Raw genomic sequence first — 15,311 nt, 5'->3', positions numbered from 1 at the left:
TAAAACTATACTGAAAATGTGATGTATGTCTAAATATGGGGCTCTATGAAGTATATCTTGTATGAGCTGGAGCTCTATGAGTTATATATTACAGGAGCTTCAAGTTCTGTGGACATGTTGTTTATGATGTGAATATGAGATAGAGCTTTATGGAGCATATCTTGTATGAGCTAAATATGAGTTAGAGCTCTATTGAGCTTGCCTTGTATGAGCTGAATATGAGTCGGAGCTCTACTGAGCCTTCCCTGTATGAGCTGAATATGAGTTAGAGCTCTATTGAGCTTGCCTTGTATGAGCTAAATATGAGTTAGAGCTCAATTGAGCTTGCCTTGTATGAGCTAACTATGGGTTGGAGCTCTATTGAGCTTGCCTTGTATGAGCTAACTATGAGTTAGAGCTCTATTGAACTTGCCTTGTATGAGCTAAATATGAGTTAGAGCTCTATTGAGCTTGCCTTGTATGAGCTAAATATGAGTTAGAGCTCTATTGAGCTTGCCTTGTATGAGCTAAATATGAGTTAGAGCTCTATTGAGCTTGCCTTGTATGAGCTAAATATGAGTTAGAGCTCTATTGAGCTTGCCTTGTATGAGCTAAATATGAGTTGGAGCTCTATTGAGCTTGCCTTGTATGAGATAAATATGAGTTGGAGCTCTATTGAGCTTGCCTTGTATGAGATAAATATGAGTTGGAGCTCTATTGAGCTTGCCTTGTATGAGATAAATATGAGTTGGAGCTCTATTGAGCTTGCCTTGTATGAGATAAATATGAGTTGGAGCTCTATTGAGCTTGCCTTGTATGAGATAAATATGAGTTGGAGCTCTATTGAGCTTGCCTTGTATGAGATAAATATGAGTTGGAGCTCTATTGAGCTTGCCTTGTATCATAATGAGTTGGAGCTTTATTGAGCTTGCCTTGTATGAGCTGAATATGAGTCGGAGCTCTATTGAGCTTGCCTTGTATGAGCTGAATATGAGTTGGAGCTCTTTTGAGCTTGCCTTGTATGAGCTGAATATGAGTTGATTGCTCTGTGAAGCATGTCTTTATTAGCTGAAGCTCTATGAAACATATCTTATGAGCTAGAGATATGTGGACATGTCGCTTATAATCTTAAAGGGGTTGTAAAGCTTTGTGTTTTTTCACCTTCATGCATCCTATGCATGAAGATGAAAAAACACTTTGCATTCTCAGGCCCCCCAACCCCCCTCCCCCAATTTACTTAGCTAGGCCATGAAACTCTTGGGCTCGTTCCCACAATGGTTTCCCCCTGCCTGAGGCAACTCGTCATTGGAGATTGATAGCAGCGCAGCCATTGGCTTGCGCTGCTGTCAATCACATCCAATGACGCAGCGCGCCTGGTGGCCGGGGCCGAGTGATACAGTCCGCAGCTATAGCTGCCGGCTGTATCACGGAAGTGTGCCCACAAAGCTTACCCCCTTGGGAGAGAGTTTCCCATGAAGGGGGTTAGCACTTGCGGGGAGGAGCCGAGACAGCTGCTGAGGGACCCCAGAAGACCAGGATCGGGGCCACTCTGTGCAAAACAAACTGCACAGTGGAGGTAAGTATAACATGTTTCTTATTTTTTTTAAAACTAAGCCATACAACCCCTTTAATATGAGATGGGGCATCATGGAGCTCATCTTGGATGAGCTGAATATGAGTCGGAGCTCTACTGAGCCTTCCCTGTATGAGCTGAATATAAGCAGATGTATGAGCTGGAGCTCTATGGACCATATGTTATGTGAGCTGGAGATCTGAGGACATGTTAAAGATTCAAATATAAGATAGAGCTTGATGGAACATTTCTTGTGTGTGCGGACTATGAGTTGGAGCTCTGTGGAGCATATGTTGAATGAGCTGGAGGTCTATGGATTGTATGTTGTATGAGCTGGAGATCTGTGGACATAGTGGTAAAGATTCAAATAATATAGATAAAATAAAAATGGACCTTTATGGACATATCTTTTATGAGCTGACTAGGAGTTGGAACTCAGTTGAGAACGTCTTTTTAGAGCTGAATAAGAGCCCAAGATATATAGGGCATGTCTTGTATGTACTATGCTTACATTTGTTGATGGTCAGTCCATGATGCACATTGATGAAGAATCTTATATACCGTATATACTTGAGTATAAGCCGAGTTTTTCAGCACTTTTTTTTTCTGGACCCCAAACTTGGCACGCATGTAGCCCCACTTTTCCTCTACAAGTGTGCAAAGTTTGTTGTCCGGGGGACCTACGGCCAGGGAGCGCTGATTTTTCAAAGCCAGGCACCCCTTCCACAGACTTCCATGTTAAACGGTTATTTCTCCGGTGACTTTGGGGACCCGGTACCGACCGGTCATAGGTCCCCTGGACCTGGACCTTGGCACACATGTAGCCCCATTTCTCCTCTAGCAGGAACAAAGATTGTCTCTGGACAGCCGCACTCTGAACAAATTATAGCCTTTTATTAAAAGAAGGACAGCACTACAAGTCACGGCAAAATAAAATAAAACCTGACTGCTGACGCGTTTCGCACTGAAACTAGTGCTTAGTCATAGCTACATTTGTCTACATATAATTTGAAGTGTCCTCTGAGGCCTCGTACACACAATAGGTTAACCAGAGGACAACGGTCTGATGGACCGTTTTCATCGGTCAAAACCGATCGTGTGTGGGCCCCATAGGTTATTTAACCATAGGTTAAAAAAAAGCCAACTTCCTTTAATCTAACCTATGGATTCCTAACCGATAGGTCAAAACCGATCGTTAGTAGGCGCGACTATCGGTTAAAAATCCACGCATGCTCAGAATCAAGTCGACGCATGCTTGGAAGCATTGAACTTCGTTTTTTTCAGCACATCAGTGTTTTACGTCACCGCGTTCTGACACAATCAGTTATTTAACCTATGGTGTGTAGGCGTGACGGACCATCAGTCAGCTTCATCGGTTAACCTATGACAACGGTCCTTCAGACCGTTCTCATCGGATGGACTGATCGTGTGTACAAGCCTTGAGAGTGAGGTTACATTCACACTTGACCATCAATGTCTTCAGTCATTTTTTTGTTTAGTTTTAGCCAATGGTAAGCTAGTTACTAGGAGGAGAAGGCGCTCCAATTCAAGTCTATTGGGGCTAAAAACATGCAGTCATGCCCCAAAGAAGCTCCTGTGCTGTAGATTTGAGTGACAACACTCACTCAGACGTGAATAGGCACAATGGAATAACATGGAAATCTGGTCTCGAGTGTTGAAACACTTTTTGAAACTTGCTTCAAATCACTCAGGTGTCTGGGGTCTGAGATAAAAAGTTGTGTAATAGTAGCATTTGCATGTATGAGAGTAAGACTTCTAATGCCGCGTACACACGATCAGAAATTCCAACAAGAAAACCGTGTTTTTTTTTCCCGACGGAATGTTGGCTCAAACTTGTGTTGCATACACACGGTCACACAAAATTCCGATCGCCAAAAACGCGGTGATGTACAACACTACAACGAGCCGAGAAAAATTAAGTTCGATGATTCCGAACATGCGTCGACTTAAAGTGAAGGTTCACCCGGAAATGTAAATTTTTAACATTAGATTGATGCTCATTTTGTCAAGGGGAATCGGGTAGTTTTTTAAAAACAATGCAGTACTTACCGTTTTAGAGAGCGATCTTCTCCGCCGCTTCCGGGTATGGGCTGCGGGACTGGGCGTTCCTATTTGATTGACAGGCTTCCGACGGTCGCATCTATCGCGTCACGATTTTCCGAAAGTAGCCGAACGTCGGTGCGCAGGCGCCGTATAGAGCCGCACCGACGTTCGACTTCTTTCGGCTACTCGTGACGCGATAGACGCGACCGTCGGAAGCCTGTCGGAAGCCTGTCAATCAAATAGGAACGCCCAGTCCCGAAGACCCATACCCGGAAGCGGCAGATAAGATCGCTCTCTAAAACGGTAAGTACTGCTTAGTTTTTAAAAAAACTACCCGATTCCCCTTGACAAAATGAGCATCAATCTAATGTTAAAAAAAAAATTCGGGTGAACTCCCGCTTTAATTCCGAGCATGCGTGTTTTTTTGCGCGTCGGAAAAATAGAGAACCAGCTCTCAAATTTTTGCTGTCGGAAATTCCGACAGAAAAAGTCAGATGGAGCCTTCACACAATCGGAATTTCCGACCAAAAGCTCACATCAAACTTTTCTTGTCGAAATTTCCGTTCGTGTGTACGCGGCATAATAGTAAGCTCTAGCAAGCAACGATCTCATTGTACCAGTTACTAATCCTATCTAATTAGCATCATACAGTATACTTATCTCACCCACTTGCTGTATAATAGCCTCCATTCTATAACTTTCAGCAGAATATGCAACATCTAACCACCTATTTGCATTGTAAAAGTGGGTCTCTTGCCTTTTGCGTCTAAGGATTAAACACAGTTCAGCAAAGGCAGAGATAGGTTAAGACTCCTGCTGTAATAATCCGTCAGGAGGTCTTCTTCACATTTCAAGGAATTCCTTGTGGAGTACAAGGCTGTTCCTTGGTCGCCCCCTTTTGGAAGAAAGTAGAATGTATTTCAAATTAAAGAACCTTGCAGGAATCAGGCACTTTTAACAAGCCAATCATCAATGATTTGAAGCAATCAGTGTATTGCTGTTTCGAAAAAAAAAAAGGCCTCGGTATTACTGATTGGATGACCGTTCCCCAAAATTAAATAATTTATTTTTTTGTTTTATTTTACATATTATTCTGTATTATTATATTGCTTTTACCATACATTATTTTATATAACTTTTTGTCAATTTTTTATTATGTTACATTTTTATTGTTGTGTTATATTTTTGCTTGTGTTTTTATTTTAATATATCAGATTTTTGGTATAATGGTACGATTTTGTTTTTACACACTTTTTATTGTTTTTTGAGTAATCTATATTTTTTCCTTTCTTTTCTCCCACATAGGGCTACCAGATCCCTAAAGGCTGGAGTGTCATGTATAGTATTCGAGACACCCACGAAACTGCTGCAATTTATCAAAACGCTGAATCCTTCAACCCCGATGGTTTCAGCGCAGAAAAGGAGGAAAGCAAAGCCAGCAGATTTAACTACATTCCCTTTGGTGGTGGAGTACGAAGTTGCATTGGCAAAGAATTGGCACAAATCATACTGAAGATTCTTGCCATTGAGCTAGTAGGCACTGCCCAGTGGGAGCTGGCCACCCCAAATTTCCCAAAAATGCAGACTGTTCCTATAGTGCACCCCGTAGACGGACTTCAGCTCTTCTTTCGATTTTTACGTTCCAGTGACAATAACACAGCGTCAGAAAGTTTATGATCACTTCACCCAACCAACGTCCAGGAATGCTTCTAACACTTAAATTATTTTATTGGAGATTCCCAACAGGGTGTCTGTACTATCTGTAATGTAGCTAAAGAGAGATTATATTATTTATAATGTAATATTTATATGTCAGCTAGCTATTAAAAAAAAGAAATGGGTAATGATGAGCTATATAAAGAAAAAAAAATACTTTGATTGTGTATTTTCTTTTCCATTATAAGGAAATAGCCCCATAATAAACCATTCAACTTTTTATGAATCTTTCTTGAAATAACTAAAAATATGAAGTGTGTAAATTTAACCCTAAAATATGCAGGGAAAAAGCAGTACGGCCCGGATTCAGATACAATTGCGTATCTATCGGCGGGCGTAACGTATCTCAGATACAATACGCCGCCGTAACTTAGGGCGCAAGTTCCGTATTCAGAAAGAACTTGCGCCCTAAGTTATGGCGGCGTAGTGTAAATGTGTCGGTGTAAGCCCGCCTAATTCAAATGTGGATGATGTGGGTGTGTTTTATATAAATTTCTTGTGACCTCACGTATTTGACGTTTTTTACAAACGGCGCATGCGCCGTCCGTGAACGTTTCCAAGTGCGCATGCTCCGAATTACGCCGCAAACTGTCAATGCTTTAGACGTGAACGTAACTTACGTACAGCCCTATTCGCAAACGACTTACGTAAACAACGTAAAATATGGGGGGTAACTTTACACCGGAAAAAGCCTTACGCAAACGACGTAAAAAAATGCGCCGGGCGGACGTACGTTTCTGAATCGGCGTATCTACCTAATTTGCATATTCCTCACGAAAATCTACGGAAGCGCCACCTAGCGGCCAGCGTAAATATGCAGCCTAAGATACGACGGTCTAAGAGACCTACGCCGGTCGGATCTTAGGGAAATCTATGCGTAACTGATTCTACGAATCAGGCGCATAGATATGACCCCGCACACTCAGGCCCCATACACACGGGAGGATTTATCCGCGGATACGGTCCAGCGGACCGTTTCCGCGGATAAATCCTCTCGAGGATTTCAGCAGATTTTAATGCGATGGAGTGTACTCACCATCGCATTGAAATCCGCGCCAAAATGCTCTGGCGATGACGTGTCGCACCGTCGCCACGATTATGACGCGGCGACGTGCGCGACGCTGTCATATAAGGAATTCCACGCATGCGTTGAATCATTGCGACGCATGCGGGGGATCCCTTCGGACGGATGGATTCGGTGAGTCTGTACAGACCAGCGGATCCATCCGTTGGGATGGATTCCAGCAGATGGATATGTTGTGCATGTCAGCAAATATTCGATCTGCTGGAATCCATCCCAGGGGAGATATATCCGCGGAAAAAGATCCGCTGGCGTGTACACACCATAGGATCTATCCGCTGAAACCCATTTGCTGGGATTTATCTGCGGATGGATTCTATGGTGTGTATGGGGCCTTAGAGTTACGACGGCGTATCCGGAGATACGCCGTTGTAACTCGTCTCTGAATCCGGGCCTACATCTATGCAGTACATGCCAACGTCTATTAAATAGCTTGCCGACAGCTTAACTCATACGCGTGGCAGCAGGGCGGGTGGTCCTTAACGTCCACGTCCTGCACATATATGTTATAGGTGTGCGCAGCCTATTGCAAAGCGCAAACACACATGCCTTTCTCTGCAGCCTCAGCTGCACGGGGCAGTGAATGAATGAATGGCAAATGCTTTGCGCTGAGTCACTTCCTGTTCATGCACAAACTGGAGCATAGTAAACATAGTTTGCTATACTTCAGTTATGAATTGACACAGTGAGCGAGTGTGTTCATTTAGAAAAGGAAGGGGTTGGTTAATTACATATTTACTAGCCCCTTCCCCTACTCTCCATCCTGAAACATCCCTTGCAGCAGCCGGGAGGAAGGAGAGGAGGGAAGCCAGAAGCACTGCAGGGTGGGAGGCCCAACAAGGGGGGGCAGGGCATTAGGGGGAATCGGCACTACACATAGGGGTAGATTCAGGTAAGAGATACGACGGCGTATCTCCAGATACGCCGTCGTATCTCTGAGTGTGCGGCGTCGTATCTATGCGCCTGATTCATAGAATCAGTTATGCATAGATTTGACTAAGATCCGACCGGCGTAAGTCTCTTACGCCGTCGTATCTTAGTTGCAATTTTAGGCTGGCCGCTAGGTGACGCTTCCGTATATTTACGCGCCGAATATGCAAATTAGGTAGATAGGCCGATTCAGTACGTAGTTTGCGTAAGTCGTTCGTTAATAGGGATTTGCGTAATTTACGTTCACGTCGAAAGCATTGGCTTTTTGTGGGTTAATTTGGAGCATACGCACTGGGTTACATTCACGGACGGCGCATGCGCCATTAGTCAAAAAAGTCATTTACGTGGGGTCATGTTTTATTTGCATAAAACACGCCCACCTCTTCACAATTTGAATTAGGCGCAATTACGCTGGCAGATTTACGCTACGCCGCCGTAACTTAGGGCGTAGGTTCTTGGTGAATACAGAACCTGCCTCACTAAGTTACGGCGGCGTAGCGTATCGGACTAAGGTGTGCCCTGCGTACATCTATGACATACGTGTTCATAGTGCACCACTATTGTGTGCTGAATGTGTGCTCACTGAGCGCCCCCAGCACACTGACTGAGAACTTCAGAACACCTCACCTGCATGTTATTGAGACGAAGAGAGAGAGAGTGTTCATCTGTAGTCTAGCGAAAGAGAACCGAGAAGGTCTGACCGCGCTTGCTTGGACTTTCGGTGCAGAAGAAGCAGCTCAAACAGGAAGTTAGGGGCATGCTGGGTTCCTGGAAGGTCAATAGGCCTTTCTGTATTTGCAGAAGGATTAAACCACGGTTATATGTACATTAAAGATGTAAGAATGTATATTTTATTTTGCCCAGACATACACTGAGCAGAAAAAAAATCCCTTGCGGTGGGGCTTTGACGGCACTAAAAGGGTTAACTGCTATTTATTCTAGGGGAGAGTAAGGCCCCATACACACGATAGAATCCATCCGCAGATAAATCCCAGCAAATGGGTTTCTGCGGATAGATTCTATGGTGTGTACACGCCAGCGGATCTGTTTCCGCGGAGAAATCTCCCCTGGGATGGATTTCCAGCAGATGGATATTTGCTGACATGCACAACAAATCCATCTGCTGGAATCCATTCCAACGGATGGATCCGCTCGTCTGTACAGACTTACCGGATCCATCCGTCCAAAGGGATTCCCCGCACGCGTCGTAATGATTTGACGCATGCGTGGAATTCCTTATATGACAGCGTCGCGCCGTCGCCGCGTCATAATCGCGGCGACGGCGCGACACGTCATCGCCAGGGGATTTCCGCGCGGATTTCAATGCGATGGTGTGTACACTCCATCGCATCGAAATCTGCGGAAATCTTTGAGAGGACCGTATCCGCGGATAAATTCTCTCGTGTGTATGGGACCTTAAATAGCTTTTACTTACCCTCCAGGGTCCTCACGCCCACAGCAGGGCTTATAGACCTTGCTCAGGTCTTGATAACATCAGGACTCTAGACCGCTAGAGTGCACAGGGTGCAGAAGCTGTGGGGACCAGTCTACCTGTGGGGAGGAGCAGAGGATGGTGTACGTTTATCTCCTTTTACTGTTCTCCTAGACCAGGGGCATCAAACTCAATTTCATCGTGAGCCGCATCAGCATTATGGTTGCCCTCGAAGGCCCAGTTGGTAAGACCATATAAATGTTTTCATGGCTTTTCTTCCTCAGAGAATAGGTGCAGGAACTCAACCAGGGCCAACCCCCCCCCCCCCCCCATAAAATGATTGGTGTGATCAAATTGCACAAGTGGAGGATCTTTAAGGGGCAATAAATACTATGAGTGAGGTATGTGCAGAGTTCAGGGGTGCGTTCTACACAGAGTGCAGTGTTTAGGGGTGTGCTATGCACAGTGTAAAGGGTTCAGTGGTGCGTTGTGTACAGAATGCAGGGTTGAGGAGTACGCTACATACAGAGGGCAGAGTTTAGGGGTGTGCTATGCACAGTGTGCAGGGTTCAAATCACTTTCACAGGGGCTTTATCAGCTCTCTCCCTTCTCATTGTTTCAAATACAGCCAACAGCATACACTGAATGTAGCAATTTTCTTTTCTTCCTACCTGTGGTTGAAAATCCCACAATCTCTCAAGATTTTGGTCATCACATGGCGCGTGTTCCTTGCTTGGTGTAAAGCTTGTTTATAGGCTACCATTGCACACAGCATCACCCAATACAAAGAACAAGCTTGAAATCAGGAAAAAGTTCCTGTAAATATGGCTCCACCAATACAGAAAAAAGGAATCTTGCAAGTTATTTCTGGAGTGATTGGCATTGGACCTTTTTACTCTACCCAGGATAGTAAGATAAGACAAAAAATTACTTCAGTTGCTCTTTACTGCACTAAGGCCTCGTACACACAACGGGACATGTCCGATGAAAACGGTCCGCGGTCCGCATGCTAAGAAACATTTGTCCGCTGGAAACCTGTCCGATCCGCCGGAAAATTGTCCGGTCGGCTGTACAGACGACCGAACATGTCCGCGGAAACTGGTCCGCGGACCAGTTTCAGCAGACATGTTCGGTCGTGTGTACGAGGCCTCATAGTACCTAAAGGTATTCTAAAGTGCCTTTTATTCTGTTTTATTGTATATCATTTTAACATGCTTTAAGTACTATTTAGTACACCTGAAAATGTATCTTTCAAGTTAGATTACAGCTTGATAAATTAGGACCAATATTTTGTAGGAAAGGTCTGTACTAAAGATCATTTAGATCAGGGGTGCCCAACAAGTGGCCCGCGGAGCCCTCTGATGTGGCCCGCGACCTCCTGCTCTGGGATGGCTGGTTGGCAAGCCCAGATTGCAGGTTGCCGACCTGCCAGCCGACATCATCAGTGTTGTAAATGAAGCCGGCGGTAGAGGAAGCAAGTGTTTTTCAGAAAGTGCACCACACCTGCAGGATATAATAGACGTCTATTGCAAAGTGCAGCTAACCGGTGGGAAAACCACAGGTACACTGTGCCGCAATAGACCGCAGACCATCAGTGTAAAAGCAGCCTTAGGCCCCTTTCACATGATCGGTCCAACCCAATCGGATGTGCCATTCACCTCTATGGAGCGGCAGATGTAAACAGACTTTTGTCCGTTTACACCTGCCTACCTCCAATCCGATCTAAAAAAAACAGAAGTGGATCTGCCCCCTTCTATCCGATTGGATCGGAGGGCCCACAGAGTAGATTGGGCTGTGTCGGCTTTGCATATGCAAACTGGATACAGACCTGTCATCTGCCCACTCCACTCACTGTAGCCCGCGACTGGTTACCAAGTTGCTTAAGTGGCCTTCGGCCTTCAAAAGTTTGGGCACCCCTGATTTAGATCATCTTTATAGAAAAAAATAACAAAAATGATTTGAGAAAACAAAGTGCTACTCATGCTAAATGCTTCGTATTCTAACAAAAAAAAAGACATCCAGACATTACTCAATTACTTGTATATCGCTCTCTTGGTGATTGCTCCTGGTGTTGTAAATTCTACATCTACATCTTAGGCCCCGTACAGACGAGCAAACATGTACGATGAAACCGGTCCGCCGGACCGTTTTCACTGTACATGTCTGCCCGGAGATTTCTGTATGATGGCTGTACACACCATCATACAGAAATCCGCGCGTACTCGATACGCGGCGACAAGGCCGCGCTGTCGCCGTGACGATGACGCGGCGACGTGCGCGGCCCTGCCAGTTCAATGCTTCCACGCATGCGTCGAAGTCATTCGACGCATGCGAGGAATGGCGGCCGCTCGGACATGTACGGTAGGTCTGTACAGACGACCGAACATGTCCGACGGACAGGATTCCAGCGGGCTGTTTCTAAACAAGTTTGGAAATATTTGCCCACTGGGAAAAAGGCCCGGCGGGCAAATGTTCGCTGGAATCCTGTCCGCTCGGCTGTACAGACGACCGAACATGTCTGCTGAAACTGGTCCGCGGACCAGTTTCAGCAGACATGTTCAGTCCTGTGTATGGGGCCTTAAACACAAGGTTATTGATAAAATGATTCCACCAATCAAACTTTAGGACCGCATTGGAAAAAATGCAGCAGAATATTGAAACGTAAAGTAGAACTATATGCAAAACTTTATTTTTTTTTCATTTTGAATAGAGTAAGGGAGGGTTATAACCCCTGCCAGTTTTATTTTTGCCATCTGCGTCCCATTGGGGAGATTTACTGTCACTTCCTGTCCCACAGCCAAATCAGGAAGTGAGAGGAAATTCCTGCAAATTAAGGGAATTCATTAGGGCCCCCCCAGGTCACCAGAACTGGTGTGCCCATTGGAAGATTTTCCCTCTATTACTTTCCTGGGGACAACCCAAAATTTGGGATCATCTTTTACGTTCAATTTCAATGATAATGGAAAAACAGGACAAAAAGAGAGAGTGCGAACCGGGGACACAGACAGGAATAAAAACCTGACATGGGTCTAATCCCTCTACACTTTATCCAAAACTAAAAAAAAATAATTGCCTTTAGTTATACTTAAATGTTACTAGATAGATTTATTAGGGGACAAATTGTTCCTGATAACAGTGGACTTGCCATCTAGTGATCACACTGTTGGACATGATGGACAATAAGCTTCTTCTTAAAGCAGAAGTAGACCCATCCATAAAACACGTGCCGGAAATGTAACTGTTACGTACCTAGGTGTGAGCCTGATGCGTGGAGGGAGACCTCCCGTACAACCCCGGCTCGGAGACCACTGGAATGGAGACAGTGGTGGTAAGAGCACGGTGAGGTAAGGGTGCCTGTTTTGGTTGTTGCTACTGGTGAAGCTGGAACCGCTGGACAGGAAGCAGGAGATGCAGGTCGGCAAGCTAGCGGATGCAGGTCAGCAGAGGCGTGGATGCAGGACAGCGGAGTCAGACAAGCCGGGTCATATACTTCAGGGTAACCGCATAAACGATAGGCAGGAGAATAGTCAGAGCCCAGGCTGGGTCTTGGCAACGGGTAATCAAGCAGAGAACTGAGCAGGGTCAACAAGCCGAAGTCAGGACTGGAGATGGAAGCAAGGTCGGGAAGCCGGGTCATACACTGGAACAGAATGCTTCATACAGGAACAAGAACACAAGGAACAGACGCAGATCAAGCCGCAAGGTGCAGCATTCCTAGAGCGTCCTTTATAGGCTGTTTGGGCGCCAAAGGTGCGTCTAACGCGCACACATGAGCGCGCAAAGGCCGTGATTCGCGCGTGCGCATAGGTGCGTGCAAGGTCCGTGGTTCGCGCTTGCGCGTAGGCGCGCGTCTATGAGAGCGGGAAGTACATCCCTGACAGTAACACTCCTCCCACTGGTTGTGCTTTCAACCAAACTGTCAAACCATCCAATGGCTGATGTCATAACTGGTCACATGTGTTGTAGCATCATGGCAGTTGTAGATTAAACAGAGGCAAAGATGGCAGCTTCCTTGGCTGAAAACGATAGGGGGGGGTTTACTTACACTTTAAGGCTCAATTTCTCATATTTAGTTCTCAGATTGAATGAGAGAAAATCAAATGAGTCGCCCATCCAGGCTAAACTGTGTGAATGGAAGCCGGCAGCTATTGCTGCTGAACAGTGACTGCATATGATAGGATGCGGTCACTGTTCGGCCCATCATTTTCCAACCAGCTCAGTGAATTTAGGGCCACCCATGTCTCATTTTTCAGCCAAAATTTGAGCCGTGACTCGCCCTCTAAGGCTTCATTTCCACTGGCGTTTTTACAGCCACTGTTGTTAGGCTTTTTTACAGCTTAAAAACGCCTGTCCATGTTTATTTTGTAAAAAAAAAAAAAAAAAAAAAAAAAAAAAAATTTTTTGTGAGCTGCAGCTTTAAAAATGCCGCGGTCGCGGTTTTGAGCGTTTTTGCGCGTTTTTTAACGTCTGGCGTTTTTACAGCTCTACTCTGGAGCTTCAGAACGCCCTGGTCCTGCGTTTTTTTTACAGCTCAAAAACGCCTATGCCATTTGCAGCTCAAAAACGTCTATGTGGGCATGATGCCATAGAATAACATGGACAGGCGTTTTTAAGCTGTAAAAAACGCTCAGAAAAGTGGCTGTAAAAACGCCAGTGGAAATGAAGCCTAACTGGCTGTAAGGACCCCAATGGGTTTGCTTCACTAAAATAATAGATACCATTCACCATTCAAACTGAATTAGTTTTCCTCCACAGTTGGGTCTTCATAGCAGACACAAGATAACCTTGTAATTACCATAGAAATTGCAAAGAGAAAAGCCTACTTTTTTAATAAAACAACCCCAAAGAAGCATTTTAAATGACCCCCCGCCACCCACCCACCAGCCTTTCACATCTTGCCTTCTAGCTGTTTGGTATTTGTATTTATCACAGTGATGAATACTATATTAATAATCGCTATAATGGTGGAAATGGCAGTAGAAACGTTTTGGCACCTATTTACAATATTCCAAATGACTGAAGAGGAAAGATTGTGAGTACATCTGGGAAAGACGGGCCTTCGAGTATTATTCCTGCCTTGTGGAGGTATTTGGCAGCCCCCCCCTCTAAGTGGGGTCAATTTGTCTCACATGTGACATAATCGCTTTAAAGTAATTGCTGTGCAAATCCACAGCAAACTGTAAAATGTAAGGATGGACTTGATGTGTTTGCTCATTGCCTGGAAGACAGATAAGCAAATGGGACAAAATGATAGAGACCCCCTGTACAGGAGACTGAGATATCCCGGAGAGCCTGCACAGGAACAATTGAAGGCATGTGGCCATTTATCTCTCCTTACCTATAGGAAACACTGGATTTAAAGGTCAAATCCATCCACATATGAAAATTAGTAGGCGATCAGTTCATACGCATTCCACCGGTCTCTTTTTAATTTCGAGATCTGACTTGGGTTGAGATGATTTGCCAGCAGCAAAGATCCATGAATGTACAGGTAAGCCTATTCCATCAAAATTATTTTATTATTTTTTTTCCAGACAATACAATAAATACAACATAAAAACAACATATAAACTAACAACATACATGGTCTCAATAAGTACCCCTTACACTAAGGAAGATAAAAGAGATAAAAGAGGAGACGTCTTCAACCAGTACTTCTTCTGGAATGTTCCTTCCCATTTTGCCTCCAGGTCTAATTTTCCCATTGTATTCTCTTTGGGGGACACCGGGGGGTAAGCCTATTCCAGAGGTGTCCAAACTTTTTTCAAAGAGGGCCAGATTTGATGAAGTGAATATGTTGAGGGCCGCCGACCATTTTGCCTGACATTCTTTGAACCATTAAAATTTGGTCTAAGTGTGTTCGTCCGAGCAACTAATACACTGCCCAACAAGAATTCTCTTGCCTTTGTGGCTGTGTGTGGTGAAGAGACGATCTTGAGCGTGTTATTTGGATAGTCCGTATTTATCAGCGTATAACACGCACCTTCACTTTAAGATGGAAGTTTCAGGATTTTTTTTAATAAAGAACTGTGAAGCAAATTAGCGGTCAGTGCCCATCAGTGCAGCCTAATCAGTGTCCATCTGCAGCCTCACCATTGCCATGAATGCAGACCCACCGTTGCCATGAATGCAGACCCACCGTTGCCATCAGTGCAGCCTGATAGATGCCCATCTGCAGCCTCGGAGGGGACAGAGAGGGGGGCAGGATGATCGCCAACAGATTACATACAGGAGAATCTACTGTTTACACGGCAGCCTCTTTAATACAAAGTCCCGCCTCCTATGATAGACATAACAGTTGTCCAATGGCAGCCCAGGAGACAGGACTTCCTATTGCAGATGCCACTGAGTAAACAGGAGATTCTCATGTATATAATCTGAAGGCGCTCGTCCTGCCCCCCTCCCTGTCCCCTCCAAGTCAGCGCCGATAAATACGGTATATATATTTTGTGGCCCTGGGGGCCACAAAAGATATATATATATATATCCAAATCACCAGGGGGGCATACTAAACTGGAACGCGGGCCGCATTTGGC

General features: G+C 45.0%; 1 protein-coding gene across 1 annotated transcript in view; it reads left to right on the top strand.

Annotated features, from left to right (window-relative positions):
- Nucleotides 1-5,552, top strand: part of LOC120946940 (cytochrome P450 26C1) — a 29,338-nt gene extending 23,786 nt beyond the window's left edge. The window contains exon 7 of the mRNA XM_040361787.1: nt 4,922-5,552. Coding sequence (XP_040217721.1) covers nt 4,922-5,293 — 372 coding nt within the window. The 3' untranslated portion in view covers nt 5,294-5,552. The remainder of the gene's footprint in view (nt 1-4,921) is intronic.
- Nucleotides 5,553-15,311: the final 9,759 nt, after the last annotated feature.

Source organism: Rana temporaria, chromosome 8 (assembly GCF_905171775.1).
Source record: "Rana temporaria chromosome 8, aRanTem1.1, whole genome shotgun sequence".
In the NCBI taxonomy this organism is placed as follows: Eukaryota; Metazoa; Chordata; class Amphibia; order Anura; family Ranidae; genus Rana; species Rana temporaria.
This window is presented reverse-complemented; position numbering and strand designations above follow the sequence as displayed.